This window comes from Engystomops pustulosus, chromosome 11 (genome assembly GCF_040894005.1).
Source record: "Engystomops pustulosus chromosome 11, aEngPut4.maternal, whole genome shotgun sequence".
NCBI classification, from domain to species: Eukaryota; Metazoa; Chordata; class Amphibia; order Anura; family Leptodactylidae; genus Engystomops; species Engystomops pustulosus.
This window is the reverse complement of record NC_092421.1, coordinates 59,811,235-59,836,823: the sequence shown is the minus strand read 5'-3', so window position 1 is coordinate 59,836,823 and position 25,589 is coordinate 59,811,235. Positions and strand designations below refer to the sequence as shown.

General features: G+C 45.5%; 1 protein-coding gene across 5 annotated transcripts in view; it reads right to left on the bottom strand.

The window, feature by feature from the left end:
- Positions 1-12,642, bottom strand: part of IDE (insulin degrading enzyme) — a 48,846-nt gene extending 36,204 nt beyond the window's left edge. For 2 of the 5 annotated variants that reach the window (XM_072131009.1, XM_072131010.1), the window contains exons 1-4: positions 12,018-12,172; positions 3,806-3,990; positions 2,076-2,283; positions 1,454-1,623 (exon numbers count right to left, since the gene is read on the bottom strand). In XM_072131009.1, the coding sequence (XP_071987110.1) occupies positions 1,454-1,623; positions 2,076-2,283; positions 3,806-3,990; positions 12,018-12,085 (631 nt within the window). In that variant the 5' untranslated portion in view covers positions 12,086-12,172. The other 3 variants (XM_072131013.1, XM_072131012.1, XM_072131011.1) reach the window with 3 other exon arrangements.
- Positions 12,643-25,589: the final 12,947 nt, after the last annotated feature.

Genomic DNA, 25,589 nt, shown 5'->3' with positions numbered 1-25,589 from the left:
TTTCGATGAACAAACATTCACTTTTAATGTTCAACAAAAAAAATATGAATATACTGTAGTCTTGTCACCAAAACATACCAAACTGAATTCCATCAAGAATCTTGTGACTTTATTCCCATGTACAACAATCTATGGCACTTTTGCTAATCCTGGTATTTTAAGTCATTAATCATCTTCTGGAACCTCAACTCTCCAAACCCTTAATTTCATGTCAAATTTCTTGTGACTCCATTTCTAATTAGAAGCATTGGCTCCAATCGCTCATGTTTAGCACTTTACTTAAATTAGCCCTGCTTGTCCAGGTAGCTTCTTTTTAGCACATTTTCACTGCAACAGTAATACATTTTATCACGTCACATTCTCTTGGTAGACAATTTAAATATTCAAATACAAATGTGCAGTGTGGGGGGAGCTATAGCAATGACTGCCGTTAGGCCTTATTTTCAAAAATAGATAGAGATAAATATACATCTATCAGAGACAAGGGTGCTGTTGTTCAGACCCAAATCAGGTTGTTTTCTGCTACAGTGGATATATTTACAGTGTAACAAATTGTGTGGCCACCTATTCAATCAGCAGTGGCGACAGGGTTCCCTAAACTCCTTTTCTCGACATCAGGGCCGGCTCCAGGTTTCAGTGGGCCCCTGGGCGCCTCACTGGGCCCCTTAGCAGTGAACTCACGTGGTGCCTTAAAAACGCAGAACGTTAAGATACCAATATTAATATACAGCTCCCCATGCTCCATTTATATACAGCCCCCCATGCTCCGTTAATTAATATACATCCCCGCCCAGGCTCCACTAATTAATATACCCCCCACCCCACAGGTTCCATTAATTAAAACACACATTATTAGTGGCCAGAGAAAAGTAATAAACGCTAACTTACCTCAAGGGCTGCTTGCATCTTCTTCATCTGCTATCTTCCGAGTGACAGCAGCGTCTACTGTGCAGCAGCAGGGACGCTGGCGGCGTGAAGTCATTACGTCGGCAGCGTCCTGCACAGTATTAGACGCTCCGCGGCAGAAATACATCGGCCGCGCCGATGCTATTGTGTTTTGTGCAGGTCCGCTTGCTGTGCCGCCCCGTCAGCCGGGCCAGCACTGAGTGCGGCGCTTATCTCAATTACATCGGCAACAAGTATGCCGATATAATTGAGTTTACTTATGTTGCCAGTTTGTGCCGTGGGCCCCTCCGGGTAAGCCGGGTGCTGGCGCCGGCCATGGTCGGCATCTAGAAGATATTTATGGCTTATCTATTATATCTCTTGTGCTTACCAAAAAAAATTGGTGCAGAACTTTTAACAGATTTATATTGTCAATTACACACACAAAAAAAATTAGGTAAAGTGGCCAGTGACTTGGGCTTGTTCCCATGTCACACAAATGTACTAAGAGATGAAATACTGTGACATACCCTACTTGGACATAACTTGGAAAAGAAATATTACTCACCTGTCCCAAATTTATGGAAGGGGTGTTTGGAGTCTCCCGTCGCCTTCTCCAGCTGGAAGAGTCTCCAGGCATCGTTCATCAAATTCTTTTCGTGTTCAGAATCTACTGCGTTCACTTCCCGGTCCTTACAGCTCTCATCAAACAGAGGACACAAGAAAAACTGGGCAAACCTTAGAAAAGGAACACAAAAATCCATGAATTTTCTTGTATCAGTTATTGACATACAGCAGATCAGGCAATCTGAACAAGACAGTCGCTGTGTAATTGCTTGAGACAGTGGCCCACAGATCAATATTGGGACAGGGATCATTAAATATTGGGCAGGTGATTGACGGAGTGGAGATTGACAGCTACACAGTACCATTATAACCATACTGGTTCTGTGGCAACGGAGCAGGAGCAGTGCTAGGCCAGGCATCTCCACCACACTGTCAGTAGCTGCTCTTACCTCATACACTGTGGTACCCAACTTTTTTTGTCCCATCACCAGCAACACTTATGCCCTCTCCCCAAGCCACTGGTCCAAAAAGGGTTGTAAACCAGTCTGGCTATTGTAACCTCCAGCATAGCTGTATATTGGGCCAACCTGTTGCATACAAAATCTTTCTACATCTTATTTCACCTGTCCAATGCTCCTTCAAGGTGTTCGTGGGACACATCAAAGTAATAGTTGGTGTGTTCTCCGCTGGTAAAGGCGTTGGAGCTCCCCGCATGTTCGCTTAGAAATTGGCTGTACTCATTCTCTTTTGGATATTTTTGTGTGCCCAAGAACAGCATATGCTCACAGAAGTGTGCCAGACCTGGGATATTTTCTGGATCGGACAGAGACCCTGCCACAAAAAAAAATATATAGTTTAATACAGTGCACTATAAAACAAGATTAAAGGGAATCGGTCAACGGAATTAACTAAGCTAAAGTGCAGGCAGCGTTTAGTAGCAGCGATGGACACCAGTGTCGTTTTCTGAGGGTTTGCAATATAAATTAATTTTTCAGACCTGAGAAGCTGCTGCTTCTCAAGATGCACTAGAAACATGTCCTCACATTGCTGTGTAAAGAGCAAAGCAACATGAGGACAGGCCTCTTCCTTTGGAGTATAGATAAAGTCTTTATTTCTTGCTGCCAACAACAAAACTTTATTTAACCCCTTCTCTCTGCCCCACGACCTCACTTCAACAAGGAACTACTATATTTGGTGTAGAGTAATTTTTAACAGCAACATTTTGGGACTCTTATGCCTTACTGGTGAACTTTTATTAAATACTAATAGTTTTGTAGCCTGGATTGGTATGGGTGTGGAACGTGGAAGTACAGAATGTGCACGTTTTCACTTTTTCTTCTTAAAAAGGCGACTTTTGTGGGTTTGGTGTTCTTATTTATTTTATATGACATTGTCCTGCAACGGGACACTTACATCAGATTGTTTGAGATCTTATATGATGTGCTGCACTAGTACTATAGTGCAGCGCATTATAGCCCCCCCTGACAGGCTTCCAGCCTGGCCTATTAGGTACTAGTCACAGACAGCCCCGGTGGTCCTTTCCTGGACCCTGGGCTGCCGTGCCATACCCTGTGATTACAGCACGCTCCTTCTGCAGCCGCCTACACACTGCGGTCCTTTTTTGACCGCGATGCCTTAAGGCTAAACACAAAGGATGGGAGCTTTTAGGACCCCAGGTGTTAGTGATAACACAGCCAAACCTTGGCCCATGCAGAACCCAATGTCCTGCAATTTTCCTCTGCTGTGGCACCGTAGAAAGGCCTAGTGTCAGAAGAAATACTCTTAATGACCGCTGTAAAAAGTCGATACAATGGTGATTAAGGGGTTAAGGCAACTTGAAATATTCATCTATAATGGAGTACATGAGATTTATTAAATATAAATTTATTAGGACTGTAACCGACAGACCTTGTGCATAGGTAAATATTTTGGCAGTGTGGGCTAGCTTTTTCAATGGATAGCACACGTCCCTGTGTAATTCTATGGGCTCCTACACATTGCTGTGTTTGCAACGGTCCTAAAACTTGGAGCGCATCCTATTCCTGCCCTTATTTCAATAGAGCAACAGTGACTACACTGCAGTATTTGCTTACATAATTAGTGCCGATAAAAAAAAAAAAAGAATTCATGTCCGGGAGGATCTATGGACAAGCGACATGTCACATGCTTTCCATGTAAACAAAACAAGCCCGGGACCAAGGTCATAGTCCTTAGGACTGAGTATAGAGATCAAACTAACATCTTGTATCACAAGCCTTGCACTTGTCTAGTGTTCCAACAATGCAAACACACCGACAGGGACAGGAAATATTTGCAATGCAAAAAAAAATAAGATACAACAGAAACTTCATACCGATGTAAACGTCCAGGGCTGCGGAGGATTTGTCAGTGGTGGGGTCGCTTATAAGAAGGGCTTTTATCCCATTGATGAGCTCTACGCCCCGGTATTCCCGCTTGTCTTCTGGGGACTTGATGATGTCATTAACAACTCGTTTTACTGAAAGGGAGTTCATTTTGCTGTAGGGTTTAAACTGAAATCTGTAGTGGGGAAAAAAAAGGAATATCATAAAATAAATCCAAGAAAGAAAAACAGATGCTAGAAAATACTCATATGTTGTCTGGGAAGTTGCTCCATCTTAAATACATAACCTACCTACTGTAGGAAAGTACATTTTGTTATGTTAAGTTGCCACAATGATCGTTATTTTTGTATCAAAAAGCACTCAAAGAAAAAACCCACATGCTGCAGCATAGGCGACACAAGTGCCATTATGTTTACGGCACAACAAGTACAGCTCTTTGTGCTAAAAAGGGTTTACCAAGACTCTCAGTAATAGAGATAACAGGGGTCCTGTAAAGCACACGCCCTGCCACTACCCTCATTAGATTGGAATTGTCCGAAATTTCAGGGCACATTTAGAGAATGAAAGTGCCGGAGAGATCCTAGCGCTGTGCTCAGCAATTTCCAATACTCAAACTGGAGCAGCAGGTCATATGCTTGTTCTGCCCAAAAGTGAAGGGATTATTCCGGTGAGTGTCTGAGCAGATTAGGTTCCAAAGGATAGAGGATAACCAAGTAGGACATCAGTAGGTCAGACCGCCACTAGGACTGCCCCAACAATCAAGAGAATGGCTTCTCCCGATGTGTAGTAAATTTCAGAAGCGAAAACAACCTCGGGGATAGAAGTCTAAGGACATTCCTGTTATTCCCAAGCAGAGGGAAACCCTACACACAGCTGAACGTCAGCCAGAAACGCAGCTCAACCCTGACTCACATCCCCGACCGCACCAAGAGTATCACATGATACCAACATGAGCCCAGAGTAAACACCGTGCCCCTTACTGACAGGCGGGGAAGCCCATGACAGCATTATTACCCTGCAGAAATATTACAGAGGGTTATTCTAGTTCAGGCCTGACACTATACACGTAAACACACCAGGGACGAGCAGACAAATCACTGGCAGTACCAAAGCTTAGAATATTTCACTACTGAAATGAATCGATCTAACACCTGGCAGAAATTATGGCCAAAGAGGAATTACCATGAAGCAAGTGGGGAAACAACACAACAACAGTCAATCTGAATCACATTAAACAGGATAGACAGAAGGAACCTGCATCATTATTCCTATTTACTCAGCACTTATGATCAAAAAGAAAAACAGTGCCTGACCAGGATGCAAACACATGATGCGCGCAGGCCCCGAGGACATGTTCACACCCGGCCGCAGACATCACGCAACTGAGCATGAAAGAACATTGTGAACGTCGTCGTATGCCTCTTCACCGCAGACATGCCTGTATTTTGTTAACAATTGATCATATTGCAGTTTACTATCTAGGGGGGTATATAATGCAATCTACCCCATTAGGGGAGCTGCCGGGTGGCTTGTACAGTTTGTCTCCTTGCTGTGACTGAGGGGGCAGGAGGTCTTCAGTACAGCAGCATAAAGCCAGTCCCCAGTCACATGATACAGACTAATGAGAAACCAGGCTTCACCATCTAATATGGAATTTGCTTTAGCAGTTATGTGCATAAAGATCCAGGAAGCATTTAACAATAAGAATCCACATCCAGTGAATCAGGAAATAAGCAACAGCCCCGTTACCTGCCGTACACAGCCATCGTCCCATACAGAGGAAGCATTACTACAATCAGGGAAGTGAAGGTACACGGTACGATGTGATATATAGTGTGCTTCATGCCACTTACCCCAGAGACTGATGCGTCAGCATTCCTGCACAACCGGCAGAGTACGTTACATAATGGAGGAAGATGACAGATAATCCACGTGTATTTCTGGCAGATTGAGTTGTCCTTACCCATCGATACTACAACTCCACCAACTTGTGGCGCCTCCTAGGCCCAGCTCCTTGCTGGCAGAGGTGGTCAGGAGGCATCAAAAATAGAGACTGATGGGCACATAAGCAGCCTGAGCACTCAGCCCTCTCTTTGTGGGCACCCGGGCCATCACCCCAGCAGTCTGCCAGGAAGATTGAGAGACTTAGGGCCACATCCTGCAGCCCTGGGTAGCCTCACTGTTGAGTACAGGGACCAATTAGGTGCCGATTAAATTGCCGTGTCAGCACGTTGTGATAAATAAGTGGGTTTTTGGCTGTAGTTCGTACACTTGGCCTCTAAAAGGTTTAACATCACTGCCATAAGACAATGCAAAACAGCAGTAGACGGAAAATGCTCCTCATACGTTTCGCATAATAACCCCTCCACGCTCAGCGACTGATATATATCTGCCAGAGAGCTGTGAAGGGTGTATGAAGAGGGCTCCCCTGCTGAGTCCTCTTTATAGAGATGGGCTTTGCTGCATATTGCAGCAAAGATCTATCGCTATCACCCATGGGCTGTGCAATTGCCCTTGTTTGCTGCCAGCAAAGACACCAGCGTCATTGAGAAAAAGGGGAGGCGCATGGGCACTGCCTCTTTGTTGAGATTGCCGCCCTCCGATGTTCGGGGGAGCGGCAATCGGTTGCCGTGATAGCCTCAGGTCTTCGCCAGACCCGAGGCTGCATGGTTTCAGTAGATTGGTTACAATCAGCCAGTGGCAAATTGTAATGAATCCCATGTAAAAACGCCATATACAGGCGGTCCCCGGGTTATGTACAAGATAGGGTCCACAGGTTTGTTCTTAAGTTGAATTTGTATGCAAGTCGAAACTATTTTTTTATAATTGTAGATCCAGAGAAAAAAAGTTTTTGGCCCTAATGACAATTGGAGTTTAAACATTTTTTGCTGTAACGGGACCAAGGATTATCAATAAAGCTTCACTACAGACACCTTACAGCTGATCATTGCAGTCTGGGACTATAGTAACGCACTAGAAAGCTTCACCAAGGTCAGAGGGGTCTGTCTAACTATGGGTTGTCTGCAAGTTGGGTGTCCTTAAGTAGGGGACCGCCTGTACTGTAATAAAGGAGTATTGCAGTACATGGTAGGAACAATCAGACTATCTAGGGTTAAAAGTACCCCAGAGGGTCTAAAAAATAGTGGGGGGAAAAAAAAGTAAACAAAAAATTCAAATCACCCCCCCCCCCTTTTCCCCAAAAGTGATACAAAACAAACAGAAAAAAAAAAACCAAAACACATTAGGTATCACTGCATCCCAAAATGCCCGATTAAAATTAAAAAGGTTATATCCGGCGGTGGACCAACGGAAAATAGCACCCAAAAGCGACTTACACCAGTTTACATCACATAAAAATAAATAAATAATAAAGTGCGATGTTGCACGGTCTTCAAAATGGTAGCAATGAAACCGTCAGCTCATTTCGCAAAAAAAAAAAAATGACACCTAACACTACTCTGAACACCATAGTATGAAAAAGTTAGTGTTAGGAAATGGCGAAAAAAAAAAATTTTCACCGTGATCGTACCAAACCAAAGAATACAGTAGAGGTGTTATTAGGAGCGCATGGTGAAAGTCATAAAAACTGAGCCCAAAAGAAAGTGACGCAAATTATTTTTTTTCATATTTTCCACATTTGGAATTTTTTCCAGCTTCCCAGTACATAGCATGGAATAAAAAATGTCAATGAGAAGTAAATTTTGTTAAGCACAAAATAAGCCCTCACACAGCTCTGTAAAGGTGAAAAAAGTTATGGATTTTTGAAGGTGGAAGGTGCTTAAAAATCCTGCATCCTTAGGGGTTTATGGGAATCCCCACTTCAAGGACACCTGTCACTACTACGTGTTGGAGCAGCTCAGAAAGATCCATCCCAGCCTTTAGCTAGACAATTCATACATGAATCATTATAAAATCATCTTTTCTTTATTATGTAAATGAGGCTGGTCACATGGTCAGAGGCAGTGATGTCACCCCTGTTCCCCCTCCCGTCTCCTCCCCCTGCTCATGTCTGTGTGTAATGTATAGTAAAGCATGGCTAGTGTCTGTGCGGCATCTGCTGACATGCTGCATCCTCCTAATACACAGACATCAGCTACACAAGTACCTGACATGTTCTGCTATAACATTGCTGCCTGGAGCCGTTTTATCTCTCACATACACACACAGGCTGCAGGCTGTGAGGCATAATGGTGTAATGGCTCCTCCATCATTATACAGGCTGTCAGTCAAGCACTGGGGGTGTGGCTGTGCCTCCCACTCATGAATAAGCTGGGAAGCTGAATATGATAATGACTCGTTAGACCTATCTCAGGTAATTTGCATACAGCTTTAGGACCCCATTGCTTATAGGGAACCGGTCACCAGTGATCTCATATTCACTAAAGAAAGGTTTCAGAAGCCCATTACAGCTGCAGTGTAAATCTGCCTTTGCTATGGTACGCAAATATGGGCTTTGGTTTGGATGCATTTCAAAAACCAACATGTGACTTGTCTGTGCTGCAGACTCCTCCACTCTCAGACCCCATCTTTGTGCTGTACAGCTCCTCCCTCACAGAGCTGTACAGGAGCACTAAGGTGGGGGCTGAGTACTGAGCAGCACGGACAAGTCACATGCCGTTTTTTGAAATGCAGCCAAACCAAAGCCTAACCCCTGGCACTACACAAGGCAAGTTATAAAATGCTATTATATTTTTATGAAAATGCTTACAGGAAGCAGAAAAGCATATTTGCATTGCAGCCTGTCTTTAGTGAAAATGAAGTCCCTGGTGACAGGTTCCCTTTAAAGGACACCTATCATCAGGTCTGTCACCACTACCTGTTGGAGCAGCTAACAAGGATTCCATCACAACCTTTATCTAGTCAATCATTAGTCAACCTTTATTTCTAGAAAATCATATTTTCTTTGTTATGTAAATGAGGCTGGTCACATGGTCAGAGGCAGTGATGTCACCCCTGGTCATGTCTGTGTGTAATGTATAGTAAAGCATTGCTAGCGTCTGTGCTGTATCTGCTGACATGCTCTCCCTCTAATACATATGTGAGAGACAGACATCAGCTACACAAGTACACATGTTCGGCTATAACATGGCTGCCTGGAGCGGTTGTATCTCATACACACACAAGCTGCAAGGGGCGCCAGCACCAGGAATCACATGGAGGAGCCAGTACACAGGCTGTCAGTCAAGCACTGGGGGTGTGGCTGTGCCTCCCAATCATGAATAAGCTGGACAGCTTGAATATGCTAATGACTCATTGGACATCTCTCAGGTCATTTGCATACAGCTTTAGGACCTCATTGCTTAGGGTTACAGGCATGTAGAGGGACAATGAAGGGATAGAGGCAATGCTCTCTAATGGCAGTTTACGAAAATATATTTAGGGGGTTATTTTGCCTGCCGAGTTCTCTTTAAAAAGAATTACAGTATTTATCGGACTATAAGGTGCACCATCAATAAATGCCTGCTAAAACATCTAGGTTCATATATAAGGCGCACCGGATTATAAGGCGCACCCAATTATAAGGATGGATGACCAACAGGTGGCAGACCTGTGCACAGTTCAAGGCAGCTGTTGTCTGTAAGTATGCTTCATATATAAGGCGCACTGGACTATTTGATTTCTGAGAAAATCAAAGGATTTTTGTGCGCCTTATAATCTTAAAAAATATGGTACGGTAAAAACATAGGATTTGCCACAAAAGTCAAAACCAATGCTCAAGGCCGTGTTCATACATGAAGTCTGAATTGTGTGAATGTGGCCAAACACCAAATTATGTGGTTGTTTCCAGAAAATATGGCCTCTCCATTAATTCCTAACTGGATGCAGCAGACTTTGGACACTATTCTAGACAGATGACAAGAACATTTTCCGCTGGCTTGAAAAGAACTAAAGCTGTAACCAAATGGTTAAAAGATTATATTGCAGAGTGACATGAATGCTACACAGGCTGGAACTTGTCACAATCTCTTAAAGGTCAGCGGCACAGCTCCTAGGGTGTGATCTACCTGATCTGCTCAGTAGCAAGTCATTGTGGGTCACATATACAGGTGAGAGGGAAGATCAGCGCCATGCAACCTGCTTAAGGGGCACAACACAAGACCTCATTAAGAGGTTTTACTGAAACGCGTAGCCTTTACCTGCTGATCTTTGATTTAACTTCTAGGTTGGATGTTTCTATTGATATGGACACTTAACAATTTAAAAAAAGTGTGGATTTTACTACAAGAATTGTGCCCGAGGCTGGAACTTTTGGACTTTTTGGTCACCAGCTTTAACACTATAAACTACCAGCCCTCTGATGAAGGGATAACATGTCCTTTCTAAAATTCCCTCTTAAATACGGAATCTTGCGCACCCATATAGTTGGTTCTACAGTAATTATGCGGCTAGTGTAAAATTTACCTCTTAGTGCTCCCAAATAGTACAGCGCGGAGCTGCTAATGCTGTATGTAGAGGGCTCACGGACTTGGGCTTGCTGGGTTAGCACAATCAGTGTTAACCTTTTGATTGCCATGACAGCCTTGGTTCTTTTTAAAACTGGAGGCTGTACAGTTTCTGCCAGTGGAACATTGTAATGAATCACGAGTAAAAACGCCATATACTGCAATACATTAGTATATGGTACTAACAAACTACAGGGTCTCAAACACACACTCCCCCCACTCCCACGTACCAAATTGCCGGATCTATCAAAATATAAAAACAGTTATTCCTGGTGGTGAACCCCCAAACAGGAAAAAAAAAAAAAAAAAAAGCCAAATGTCTAGAATATCAATAAACAGTAATGAAAAGGTGGCATAGTCTTCAAAATGGTAGGAAGGAAAAATACAGCCCCTCTTGCCAAAAAAAAAAAAAAAAAAAAAAAATAGATGTCTTACACAGCTCGGTACACCAAAGTATGAAAAGTTATTAGCGTCAGAAGATGGAGAAGCAACAGACTTTTTTCGTGCACATTGTTAACATTTTTTTAAAACCTATATAAATGTGTATTCACAGTCATCTTCAGTATTTCAAAGACAGAACACAACTGGGATAAGTGGGCATAAGGGTGCGGTCACAGGGTGCCTTCTTGCTTTATCATTTCTAGGCAGCCAAACGCATGATCAATATACAAAAAACGCATGCATTTTAAGTCCAACGGACCAAAAACGCGCCATTTGACAGCACCCTAAGGTCGCATTCACACGTGGCGTTTTGAAACGCGTTATAACAGCTGAGGAGAGGTGATTTGCTGAATTACATTACTGTTAACATTTGCGTTTACAAACACTTTGTAAATATGATGTTAACATATGGGTTAACATAAGCGTTTTGTAAACACACGTTTTAACAGTAATGTAACTAGGCAAATCACCTCTCCTCGGCTGTTGTCCCACCACTCAACGAAAATGGCAGAGACTTACAGACACTGGTTACTACCCGGCCATGGTGTGACCAAAGACCACATCATCATAAGATTTTACTTTCTAAGTCTATTCGCTTTTACACTCTGGACAGCGGCCACTACACGTCCATTCCACAAGAACTCAGATCATTTACATAGGATTATATACATTGATAACAGGTCACCTCTATGGCCGCCTTACTGGAATGGTCACACTCCTACCCTGCACACTGATCACATATTTAGGAAAACTAGAAACAAGTCCAAAGAAAGAGGAACTAGAACCAGATTTTAAGCCCTCTTAAAACAAGGGCCCTAAAGTCTACATACTGCCCTAAAACTGTAGGTGGCCATGATAACGTACAGATGTGTACCATGGAGGGGCTCCTGTAGCCCATCCTTAACAATACAAAGCTGTGGGGTTCCTTATGAATCTGGGTTGAGTCATATACATAAGAGTCGTCTCCCACCTTATACCTCACCTATAGGTAGCGCTGTGGGTGGGTTTTAGGGTCACCACGTACTGTGTAGGTGGTGGGTGACATGAGTAACTTTCCCCAAACTCTCATAGACCTACACTTGCTCTAAAAGCTGGGGTCACAGTAACACATGATGCCTGATGTGGGGAAACCCTAACCCTATAGATAAGCTCTATGAAGAGACTGGGCCCTATAGTGCTAGGAGGAGCAGAAGCCGCACAGTGTGACTTGTGCACAATGTCTGCTGACTCATGACTTTACACTGTGTCCGGTACCATATAGACGGGACATACCGGGCCGGGGGGCAGAGAAGGGTCCGGCTGTCTCTCACCCTCTTACCCTGCGGTGAGTGATCGGGACCCCCAGAAGCAGCTGGCGACGAGGAGGCGGCGGGAGCCCTGCAACATGGCCCGGCACCGCAACAAGAGGAGAGGGGGCGGCCTATGGAGGACAGGGCCCTCCTCCCGTCACCCAATTCTAACCTATGGAGCCGGCTAGCAGCACCGTGCCCGCCTCCAAACAGCGCCCAAGGCCGGCCTCCAGCCTGTATTATGGAGGCTCATCCGCCAGCCCAGTGCCCTCCTCCTAATTTTTAACTTGCCGATCTTTCTAGCTTATCCCCGGTCTGCCGCAGTGGTCAGGCCGCGCTGCTGAGGGGAAACTTGGGGAGCGCACTAGGAGAGCCCGGGGGCTGCGGCCTGTGCAGGGCCTGCTCTACCACAACTTACCAAGAGATGGCGGAGCCGTAGGACAGGAGGACGGAGGTTATTCCCTGTCTCTTATAAGAAGCTGAGGGAGGGGGAGGACTTGTCATCGTGATTAGTCACCGGCACCTACCTGTCAGCCGCCTCCTCCGGATCAGCCCTGAGCTGCCGCCTCTCTGCCTACACCACGGGGACGAGGTTACTGAGGATCAGAAAGATGCCTTGTAGTCATGATAGCGCCCATAAGCCTTAAATAATATCTATACCAGTACAACTCTGTAGGGCTGGTTCACACGTTCCGTTTACATAGCATTTACATCACCACGTCCACACATTGCGTTTGAAAAAGATGCTCCCATTCCTCATTTATTTAAATGCAAGTCTTTTCGGCCTGCTTTGCTGAGGTTACATTGGGGCACATTTACTTACCCAGCCCGATCTTGCATGCGATTTCCGGCATCTGTCGCTTCCCCGCTCAGGTCCGCTGGAATTCCTCTCGTTTCCCATCACCATCCTGCGGTGTGTCCGAATCCATCAGATTGTCTGACAGCACGCCCCCCGTTTTGTGTCGCATGAAAGCCGGCGCAATTTCGCCAAAATCAGATCGCATGTGCCAAAAACCCCTTTTAAATCCCTGTCACAGCAGTGCAAAATGGAAATTGTCGGGATGTCGGACGAAAGTGCAGTCCGCGGGGCCCTTAGTAAATGAGAGTTGAAGCCTTTGGAATGCGACAAAAACGCAATATGTGAACGCGCCCAGAATGTGTTTTTCAAGGGTGGAGAAGACAATTGCTTTTAGCTGATAAAATGCGGTTTCAGTGCATCAAGAACGCAACGTTGGAATATGGCCTGAGGCTGCATTCTTACGTTGCTTTTTGAAATGTATGAAAACGGCTGAGGAGAGGAGATTTGCTAAACCCCTTAAGGACGCAGGGCTTTTTTTTCACTCATTTCTCGCTCTCCACCATCAAAAATCCACTTTTTTATTTTTCCGTGTACAGAGGAGTGTGAGGGCATATTTTCTGCGTAACAAATTTTAATGCTCAGTGACTTTATTATTCCATGCCGAGTACTGGGAAGCTGGAAAAAAAATTCCAAATGTGGTGAAATAGGCTAAAAACTCATTTGCCTCACTTTCTTGTGGGCTCAGTTTTTACGACTTTCACTCTGCGCTCCAAATAACACCTCTACTTTATACTTTGGTTCGGTGCGATCACGGTGATACCAAATTTATAACGGTTTTATTGTGTTTTAATACATTTTCAAAAATGAAACAAATGTGTACAGAAAGAAAATTACATTTTCTCCATCTTCTGACGCTAATAACTTTTTCATACTTTTGTGTGAGGTGTCATTTTTTTTTTTTCGAAATGAGCCGACATTGCCTTTGTACTTTTTTGAGGACTGTACGGCCTTTTGATCACATTTTATTACATTTTTATGTGATATACTACTGTATTGCAGTCTATGGCACTTTTACACTGTATATTGGCTCATTGTAACAAACTGCAGAAACCAGACAGGCTGTCATGGAAACCGATAGCTGCTCCGGGGAGCGATGATGAGAACCCATGTGTCGCCGTCTTTTAAATGCTGCCAGCGGAATCAGCAGAGTTAATATCCGCAATCTGTGCTAGCATCGACCGCAGGTATTAGCAATATGCAGCAAGCCGCACCTCTGCATGAAGAAGGCTCAGCCCTTGAGCCCTCACCATATAGCACCTGCGCCTTTCCACAACTTCCGTAATAGTGCTTCACGTCGTAATAGTATGGCGAGGATCTCACCATCTGAGCTGAATCAGCATTGTGAAGCAAGGGGTGTCCGTGGAAATCTACCGCTGATATCCCTGTGTAAAACCTGCTGTCAGAGTGGGCTCTGATAGCGGGTCTCAACCCTTTAAATTCTGGGGTCAGTGTGACCTAGGCATTTATATGGCTGCAGGGAGATTCCCTGCTTGATTTGCGCCCCCTGCAGTGTTTTCGGTGGACCCACTAAATTCCATAGGGCAATACTGGCAGCTGCAGGGTGCTCCTTCCCTTCTGTGCCTCACTGTGCGCCCATACAACAGGTAACCTCCACATGTGGGGTGCCTCTGGGAGAAATTTCATTACAAATTTTAAAGGAAACCTACCACTGCTCGCATAATGAAATCACAGAGCACACCACCCTGTATGCTATTTAATCCTGATGCCTGCACATTCTTTGGTTAGGCACGGCGATCTTTAGTTAAGCAAAAAATCCGATGAACTCACATATCTAAATTCGCCCTCTGTTGCTACCCCTACGTCATCAGCCGATGGCTTACGATTGTTAATTATTCCCGCCTCCTTTCTACCCGCCCTCCTTCAGGTGCCAAGAGCTGAAGGAGGGCGGGCACTTACGAGACAAATTGGTAAAAAGTTATATAGGATCCAGTAAGGGTATAAATATTGCTACCGCCCTTAAACCCGGGTCGTATCCCTGCTTGCAATGTGAAAATTGCAAACATATTGTCAAGGGCGATGTTGTCACACACCCTACCACTGGCAGAACACATACATTGAGACACCACATGACGTGTAGAACTGATTTTGTTATATATGTTCTAATATGTCCATGCCCAAAACTGTACGTAGGTGAAACCACAACGGAATGTAGACTTAGGTTTATCAATCACAGATCATCCATCAATACCAATAAAATAGAATTACCTGTACCCTGACATTTTAGGGAAGCAGGTCATGACATTTCCCAACTCAAAATTGCCATCACTGACCACATCCCACCATTAAGACGGGGAGGAGATAGACAACGTCTACTTAAAAAACGGGAAACTGAGTGGATCTACCGTCTACAGACACTACATTCTACCGGGATGAACATTGATTTTGACCTGAGCCCTTTGATCTGAAGAATGTCCTATGGATCTCCACCAGCTATATTAAATATATCATTTACTTCGTTATAAGGATGTTATGTATTTATGTTACTATTTTTACTCATTTTGTTATTTCCTTTTTTCTATAGATCCCCTGGTGGTTGAACAATGGACATGACAAATCAACACCTTGGGATACCCTCATTTACGGACTATACGCACTTCTTTAGCTTTCAGTACATCTAACGGACCCTGTGTATATAAATGCCCGCATCATGTTTTACTGCCATCTTTTGCGTTACAGTCTATTTAGGCTTATTTTTGCCGTAGATGTAAACCCTACATGATTAGCGCTGTGTGTGACTAAGACACTCACAGCCCGAATGCTATTTATTAAAGATTTGTCTGCGAGCCAGATGCAGCCATCAGAAAAGACACATCTGGCTCTAGAGCCATAGGCTCCCTTCCCCTGATTGAATTGATAGAAATAAGAGAAGGATTTGAAGTAAAAGTTTTTGATAATACAATGGAAAAGTGTGTGGGCAAAATGAAAACATGCTACACACTATATAGGTGTCATGGGTGGTCCCGCGACCCATATCGCGCTCACCCGTGCTGCCCAGCCCCCGCCAGCATGTCTCACCTGGTCCGGCTCCCGGCTCGCTCCCTTCCGCGGTCCGCGCGCGTCCCCGGCTGCTTTTCAAGATTTAAAGGGCTAGCGCGCCATTAATTGGCGCTGGCCATATTGCCAAAATCTACATAAGCCTGCCTCTTCCTGCAAGCCCTGCCGGATCTTTGTGCCTCACAGCCTGAGAGAAAGCTTTACTGTGATTAGCCTGCGTTCCTGTGTCTCATGCGTTCCTGTGTCCCTCCGTGTTCCTGTGTTACCTGAGCTCCTCCATGTTTCCTTGTACCAGTGATCCTCCGTGCTGCTGTCCTGTGTGCTGTCTTCCCGTACCCCTCTGCTTGGACCTCCTGTTGCTGTCCCCAGATTGAACCCTGACGTTGCATCTCTGCTGCCTGCCCTGACCCTGTGCCTGGACTTTGACCACGAGATTGATTGCCGTTCTTGTACCTCAACCTTGGCCGCCACTGCAGACAAGTCACGCCTGAGGAACGACCTGGTGATACCACGCCGCAGCTTGTCTAGCCTGCTTTGTGGCGGGCTCTGGTGAAAAGCGGGTACCACTTAGACTCCGGTCCCAGGTAGTGGCTTGAGTCATCGTCTGCAGTGGTCCAATGGATCCACAACCCGCAAGCCTGACAGTAGGTCATATCGAAGAGCTAAAGAAGAAGGTACATTTATACTGGTATCAAGTACCAACCAAGCTAATCCAAAATAATCCAAAAGCTTCATACAAATGTTGAAGACAATGCGGGGAAGCAGGAAATATGGAACTTATGTGGTGGTCCTGCCCAAAAATTAGACCTTTCTGGAAAGAACCATTTTACTTAATCTATATATTAGAAAAACATATAATCCCACAAGCCCCAGCATTAGCCTTATCAACCCCTTCCCGCCAATGCCCTTTTTTGTTTTTGCGTCAATCTTTTATTTTTCCATGTATAGAGCTGTGTTATGGCTTATTTTCTGCATAACAAAATACACTTCAAAATTGTGGTATTTAATATTCCATGCCGTGTACTGGGAAGCGGGAAAAAAATTCCAAATGCAGTGAAATTGGTAAAAAAAAAACGCATTTGCGCCGTATTCTTGTGGGCTTGGATTTTACAACTTTTATACGTTTACAAAAAGAAAAACCACCTATACAAAAAATGTTTTGGGGGATTTTGCCGTCTTCTGGCGCTAACAACTTTTTTATACTTTGGTATACAGAGCTTTGGAAGGTGTCGATGCTTACAATGTTATCATTTTTAGGACTGTACAACCTTTTGATCACTTTTTATAGAATTTTGTATATTTTTTAAAATGGCAAAAAAGTGCCATTTTCGAATTTGGGCGCTATTTTCTATTACTGGGTTAAACACAGTGAAAAAACGTTATTATATTTTGATAGATCGGGCATTTTTGGATGCGTCAATACCTAATGTATTTATAATATTCACTGTTTATTTATATTTATATCAGTTTTAGGGCAAGGGGGTTGTTAGGATCAGTGGATCCTCTGGACCACCGCGGGAGGTGGTGCTAGCCGACACCTGGGACCGGAGTCTAAGTGGCACCTGGTTTTGACCAGAGCTTGCCACAAAGCGGGATGGACTCGCAGCGGCAGGATACCACCAGGTCGTTCCACAGGTGAGACTAGCCCGCGGTGGCAGCCGAGCTCGAGGTACCTTAGCGGAAGACAGTCTTGGTGTCAGGTCCAAGCAGAAAGTCAGGGCAGGCGGCAGAGATGCAAGGTCAAGTCCAAATCCGGGGTCAGCAACGGGGGGTCCAGGCCGGGAGGACAGGCATACGGGACACAGAAACAGAGCAACACGGAGGGACTCAGGTAACATGGCAACACGGAGGGTCTCTGGTAACGCAGGAATATCACAGGAGAGCTTTCACCATGGAGTACACACAAAGATCCGGCAGGGAATGATAGGAGCCATTGGGTTAAATATAGAACAGGAAGTGGCCAGCGCCAATCACCTGTGCGCTGGCCCTTTAAATCTGGAGACACTGCCACGCGCGCGCCCTAGGGAGAGTGGCCGCGTGCGGGACCTAGTCCAGACGGGAACGAGAGCCAGGAGAGGTGAGTGCACAGGAGCGGGACCGGGGCAGCGGAGAGGGGCAAGGGGGCACCCGCGATCCGTGGTATGGATTGCAGGGGTGCCCGTGACAGTACCCCTCCCCCTTTGGCCTCCCCCTCTTCTTCTTGGTCCCAAGAAACCTCTGGAGGAGAGTCCGATCAAAAATATTCTCTTCAGGCCCCCAGGATCTCTCCTCAGGCCCGAACCTCTTCCAATATACAAGGAAGAACCGCTTACCCCTGACGAACTTCATGTCCAGAACCTCCTTGACTTCATATACATCCGGAGAATCCGCCTCAGGGGCTGGAGGAGGGGATTGCTGGGTGAAGCAGTTCAAGACGACTGACTTCTGAAGGGACACATGGAAGGAGTTCGGGATGCGCATTGATGGAGGAAGCGAAGCTTGTAGGCCACTTGATTGATGGGTTTTATTACCTCAAAGGGACCAAGGAACCAGGGCCCAAATTTGTAGCTGGGTATCTTAAGCCGGACGTATCTGGAGGACACCCACACCTTGTCACCAAGAGAGGAGACAGGAGGAGCTCGACGTCTCTTAGCAGCCTGGGTCTTGGTACGGTCCTTAGCTCGTAGAAGGGACTGGCAGGTCGGGTCCCAAATAGCCTTGAGGTCCTGCACCAGATCCTCCACCGCAGGGACAACAGAGGGAGTAGACAGCAGGAGAGGAGGGCGAGCATATGCCTCCATAGACCACAAAAAACGGAGCCAAACCAGTAGATCCCGAGTCCAGGGAATTGTAAGAGAGAACTCAGCCCAAGGTAGAAGGTCAGCCCAGTTGTCTTGACGGGCTGAGATGAAGTGGCGCAGGTAGCAGCCCAAAGTCTGGTTCACCCTCTCTACTTGACCATTCGACTGAGGGTGGTAAGCAGAAGAAAAGTCAAAGATGACCTGCAGCTGGTTACATAAAGAACGCCAGAACTTTGACACAAACTGGACTCCTTGATAGGACACAATGGGGCAGATTTATCAAGTGTCTGAAAGTCAGAATATTTCTCGTTGCCCATGGCAACTAATCACACCTCAGCTTTAAAATATTCATGAGAACTGGTAAAATGAAAGCTGAGGTGTGATTGGTTGCCATGGGCAACTAGAAATATTCAGACTTTCAGACACTTGATAAATCTGCCCCAATGTGTAGCGGAAGACCATGCAGCCGGAAGATATGTTTGAAGAACAAACCTGCCAGACCTGGAAGGGGAACAAAATGGGACATTTTGGAAAACCGGTCTGTCACCACCCAGATGACAGTATTGTCCGAGGAGACAGGCAGATCGGTGACAAAGTCCATTGCCACGTGAGACCACGGGGGACTGACTATCGGCAACGGGAGTAACACTCCAGCCGGTTTGAGACGAGAGGCTTTATTGCGGGCACAGGAGGAGCAGGATCCCACAAACTCCCAAACATCTTTGACCAGGCCTGGCCACCAGTAGTAGTGGGAGATGAGGGCCACGGAGCGTTGCACCTCAGGGTGTCCAGCCAGAAGAATGTCCCCAAGACAGAATCCTCTTCCGGAGAGCAGGTCTAACATACGTCTTGCCAGGAGGTAGCTGCCGAAGGTCCACCGGAGCTGCAACAAAAAGCTGGTCAGGAGAAATTATGTGCCGAGGAGCTGGTTCATCTCCAACAACATCCGAAGAACGGGACAGAGCATCAGCCTTGACATTCTTGTCTGCCGGACGAAAATGAATCAGTAGGTCAAAGCAGGAGAAGAACAATGACCACCGGGCTTGCCTGGGATTCAGGCACTGGGCTGTCTGGAGGTACAGTAAATTCTTGTGGTCAGTATACACCCAAACGGGATGGAGAGCTCCCTCCAGAAGATACCGCCATTCTTCTAGAGCAAGTTTGATGGCCAACATTTCTCTGTTTCCAATAGAGTAATTTCTCTCAGCTGGGGAAAAAGTCTTGGAAAAGAAGCCGCATGTCAAAGTTCTCCCCTTGGGCCCTTTCTGGGTGAACACCGCTCCAGCTGCTACGGAGGAAGCATCCACCTCCAGAAGAAAGGGTTTGTTCGTATCTGGCCTAGTGAGCACCGGAGCCATGGTAAAAGCGGACTTCAACTTGGAGAAGGCCATTTCAGCAGCCAGAGACCAGGCACGTGGATAGGCACCCTTCTTGGTGAGCGTCACGATGGGAGACACCAGAGTGGAGAAATGGGGAATAAACTGCCGGTAATAGTTCGCAAACCCCAGGAATCTCTGTATGGCTCGGAGGCCCTCTGGGCATGGCCACTGAAGAACTGCAGACAGTTTCGCGGGGTCGATCTGGAGGCCTTTGTCGAAAATTGTGTAACCGAGGACTGGAATGCTGGTGAAACTGGCATTTTTCTAACTTGGCGTAGAGGTGATTGGCAGTAAGTTGACCAAGGACTTGTCGTACGTGTACCTGGTGGGACTCAAGGTCTAGAGAGTACACTAAGATGTCATCTAAAGTAGACCACGACACATGTATAAAGAAGGTCCCGAAAAATGTCGTTCACAATCTCCTGAAATACAGCAGGGGCATTACACAGTCCAAAGGGCATTACTAAATACTCAAAGTGCCCGTCACGGGTGTTAACCGCCGTCTTTCACTCGTCACCTTTGCAGATCTGGATGAGATTGTAAGCACCACGGAGGTCCAGCTTGGAGAACACCTTAGAACCATGCAGGCGATCAAAGAGTTCCATAATCAATGGCAGGGGGTAGCGTTTTTTTACCGTGATCTTGTTCAGCCCACAATAGTCTATACAGGGACATACGGAGCCGTCCTTCTTGGTAAGGAAGAAGAAACCTGCGCCAGCCGGAGAAGAGGACTTAACTATGAAAAACTTCTGCAGATTCTCCTTGATGTAGTTAGACATGGCTACAGTCTCAGGTACAGAGAGAGAATAGACACGACCTCTGGGAGGAGTGGCGCCCGGAAGAAGATCCACAGGGCAATCATAGGGACGATGTGGTGGCAGAATCTCCGCCTGTTCTTGGATCAGAAAAGTCCCGATAACAAGCTGGAAGACCCTCCAGAGACTTGAGAGTCTAAATCCTGACAGGTAGCAGACGAGGAATCTGCATGCAGCGTGAAGAACAGTTCGGGCCCCACCAGAGAATCTGCCCAGATGACCATGCGTACGGAGAGAATCTGGCCGCTGACAGAGGCAATAGACAATGGCTTTTCGAGACGAACCACCGGGAAGTGATGCTGAGAGACCAGGGCAGCATCCGAAAAGTTCGCTGTAGAGCCTAAATCCAGGAAAGCAGAAACCTGGACCAGGTAACCAGAACCAGAGCCGAGCAATACGGGAATGTTCAATCTTGGAGAAGCCTCTCTCTCACTCAGGGACGACTCCCCTATAAATCCTAGGTGAGAACGTCCTCCCAGATGCTGGGGACAAACGGGACACATCTTGAGAAGATGTCCAGGAGAGGCACAATATAGGCAGAGGTTCTCCAGCCGACGCCGGGAACGTTCTTGCGGAGAAAGCCAGGATCTATCCACTCGTCTGGGTTCCTCAGCAGCAGGGAGGACCGGAAGCTGGGCAGGTCTTTGAAAAACAGGGGCCAAGCAAAATATTGCAGGGGAGCTTTCACCAAGGAGTACACACAAAGATCCGGCAGGGAATGATGGGAGCCATTGGGTTAAATATAGAACAGGAAGTGGCCAGCGCCAATCACCTGTGCACTGGCCCTTTGAATCTGGAGACACTGCTGCGCGCGGGACCTAGTCCGAACAGGAGCGGGAGCCAGGAGAGGTGAGTGCGAGGGAGCGGGACCGGGGCAGCAGAGAGGGGCACGGGTGCACGTGACAGAGGTGATTTGAATTTTTATGTTTTTTTATTATAATTTTTTTTATTTTTACTATTTTTTTTAACCCTATGTTGTCTGATCGATCCTACCATATACTACCATACTACATTACCAGAGGACGGCTGTAGGATATACAGTAACTCTCGGACATTTAATAGAAACTTTTTGATTCTTTGTGCAATCCCTCCAGCAGAGGTGGCCATATCCAAGGACACAGTCTTGTTTCTAAGGGACAATAAGACTACATTTATGAGAAATTATCTTTACACAGGTACATTTTTTTAATACCCGTATATACTCGAGTATAAGCCGACCCGAATATAAGCCAAGACCAATAATTTTACCACCAAAAACTGGGAAAATCTATTGACTTGAGTATAAGCTGAGGGTGTAGTATACAGCCAGCCAGCCCCCTGTAGTATACAGCCAGCCCAACTAGTATACAGCCAGCCACAACTAGTATACAGCCAGCCACAACTAGTATACAGACAGCCCCAAGTAGTATACAGCCAGCCCCAAGTAGTATACAGCCAGCCCCAAGTAGTATACAGCCAGCCCCAAGTAGGATACAGCCAGCCCCAAGTAGGATACAGCCAGCCCCAAGTAGTACACAGCCAGCCCCAAGTGGTATACACCCAGCCCCATGTAGTATACAGCCAGCCCCAAGTAGTATACAGTCAGCCCCCATACAGCATGCAGCCAGCCCCCATGTAGTATACAGCCAGCCCCCTGCCAAGCATATTAAAAATAAAAAACTTAATACTCAACCCCAATCCTCGGCGCGGCTCCCGGTCCCCGTCTGCTTCTGTCTTCTTTAGCCGGCAGACTCACGTCCATGCGACCTGCTGGCGCATCATAGTGTGCACATGGACTCTGCTGACTAGAGAAGAAAGAAGAGAGAAGAGGAGCTGCCGGGAACCGTGCGAAGATCGGAAGCCTCGCTTCGAAGATAGGGAGCCGCGCCAAGGATCCGGACACACCGGAGGGTGAGTATTAAGTTTTTTATTTTTTAATTGACTTGTGCATAAGCCGAGGTGAGGTTTTTCAGCACATTTTTTTGTGCTGAAAAACTCGGCTTATACACAAGTATATACAGTGACATCTAATTGAAGAAATGTATATAAATGGGAGATTTATGAAACTAAATGTGAATGCCCAGACAAGAATACCCCTTTAAGTAATATCTTAAGAGTTGTCTCTACAAGGGAGACTTGCCAGTGACCCCTACTCAATGGGGCTCATTTACTAGGGGTTGCGCTGCGTACTTTAGTTGGACTGTGCTCCTTTTTCGGGGCTAAAACGACTTGCACAGGTATTTAATAAGTTGCACGATTGTGGTGCACATGACCCTTTTTGTGGAGCAGCTGCGTTGGCTTACATGCGACTCAAATTACGGGGCATGACGTCTGACGATCCAACTGATTCAGACCGAGCGCGTTTAACTTTTAAATTGTGACACAAGCCTTATGATTAAAATGCACCACAAAAAAGTTGGTGAACTCTTTCGGACCTGAGTAGGTCCGAAATTCATGATTTAGTGAATAGCCACACGCAGCATTATAGATGGACAATGTACTTTCAGTAAAGTCTGGTGTCCCTGTAAGTAAAAGTGCCCCAATATGTCTCCGCAGACCCTCCATCTTTCAATCTGTAGAGCAACCTGCAAATCCTCTTCCCATTTTAACATAAAAGGTAACTCCGTTCATTTATCAGTCCATACATAGAGAAAGAGGACATTGTACATTTATATGTTGTGGATATAAAAATATATTTTAAAAAAATCCTGCAAAAAATAAGACCTCGCACAGCTCCATACACCAAAGTATGAAAAAGTGACACTGTTAGCAAATAATTCAGTAAGACATAACGCATTTACTGTATATAAATGTGTTTCAATGGTGTGTTGACCCTGAAGGGAAAGCAGTAAAAACTTATTTTTTTTTGTCATTTCTGCCACATTCTGATTTTTTTGTTTTGTTCCTGGCCCCCCTGTAGATATCACAGAATATTAAACGGGGACAGTAGGAAGTACAACTTGTCCCGCAGATGACAAACCCTCATACGGCATGTCATTTACTTGTTTTATTCGTAAAAGGGTGTTTCTCTATTATACATCGACAAAATAAGGAAACATTGTTAGCAAATCATGACCTCAATTAACTTAAGAAAACATAAACACATCCTCCTTCTGGCCATTCTTGTTCTGATACACAATTGTACGGTGCCAAATGATATTGTGTAAGAGACTATGAAACAATCACAGCTGGTGTGTGGTCACACATCGGCGCATCTAATCCTTTAGTTGACTTTTTATGAGTGCAATAATTGTATGTCATACATTCTAAAAAAAATGTGTAAGTAGTTTTCCCTCTATAGGCTTTATCTCAAATTCTCAGTCCCCCCTGAGCTAGCTGTGGTGCGTTTTTTTTTCATTGCGTTTTTGCATCCTTGAAAAACACATCATATTTGCAAATTGGAAATGGGTTTTCAATGGGTTTTATGTTAAAATGTCTTAACTTGGCGTTTTCTCCCCTGTGTTTTTTTGAGGTGCGTTTTCATTGCACTTTTCAAAGCAGTAGCGTTTTTGAAAATGCTTGCGTTTGTGGTCTGCGTTTTGAAACGCATGCAATTACTTGCACAAACAGCAGGGAGAACAAGATGACTGCGTTTTTACAAATTCCAAGAGACACAGTTGCCTGCAATTACCGCACATCAAGCATTTGAAAAACGCCTGTGTAAAGAAGCATCCGTGGTACCAGGGATATGGAGTCAGACTCCACAGCCCTGGTATATATCCCCTCCATATATAATAAATTATACAAATCCTGAAATTTCCTTAAATGTCTGTCCTGTTCCTGATCTAAGGATTTAAAGAGAACCCGTCATGCAAAATAACCCCCTAAACTAAATATATTTTCATAAACTGCCATTAGAGAGCATTGCCTCTATCCCTTCATTGTCCCTCTACATGCCTGTAAACCTAAGCAATGAGATCCTAAAGCTGTATGCAAATGACCTGTGAGATGTCCAATGAGGCATTAGCATATTCAAGCTGTCCACTCTATTCATGAGTGGGAGGCACAGCCACACCCCCAGTGCTTGACTGACAGCCTGTATAATGATGTGAGGCTGTATAATGATGTGCTTCCTGGTGCTGCTGGCCACGCCCCCTGCAGCCTGTGTGTGCATGTGTGTGTGTTTATGAGAGATACAGCAGCTCCAGGCAGCCATGTTACAGCAGAACATGTCAGATTCATGTGTAGCTGATGTCTGTGTCTCTCACCTGTATATTAGGAGGATGCAGCATGTCAGCAGATGCAGCACACACACTAGCCATGCTTTACTATACATTACACACAGACATGAGCAGGGGGAGGAGAGGGGAGGGATAACAGGGGTGACATCACTGCCTCTGACCATGTGACCAGCCTCATTTACATGATAAAAAATAGAATTTACAATGAATAATGTATGAAATAACTAGATAAAGGCTCCGATGGATCCTTGTGAGCTGCTCCAACAGGTAGTAGTGACAGGACTAGTGACACAGACCTGATGACAGGTGTCCTTTAAGAGAAGGGTGAACGACAAATATTGTCATACTGTTCAGCTGTAAGGGGCTGAACCAGTAACCAGCACACTAGATGCACCAACAACCACAGTACAGCACAAAATGTCACCCCAGAAATTATAACTACCGCCCCAGCAACCAAATACTGCAAGCATACCAAAATAGTGAGGATCTCAGAGAAATAATACTGGAGACTACCCATACTAGACAATGATAATACTGGAGACCCAGAGCAAACTAATAATACTGAGGACGCCCAGAGAAGACAACTACTAATA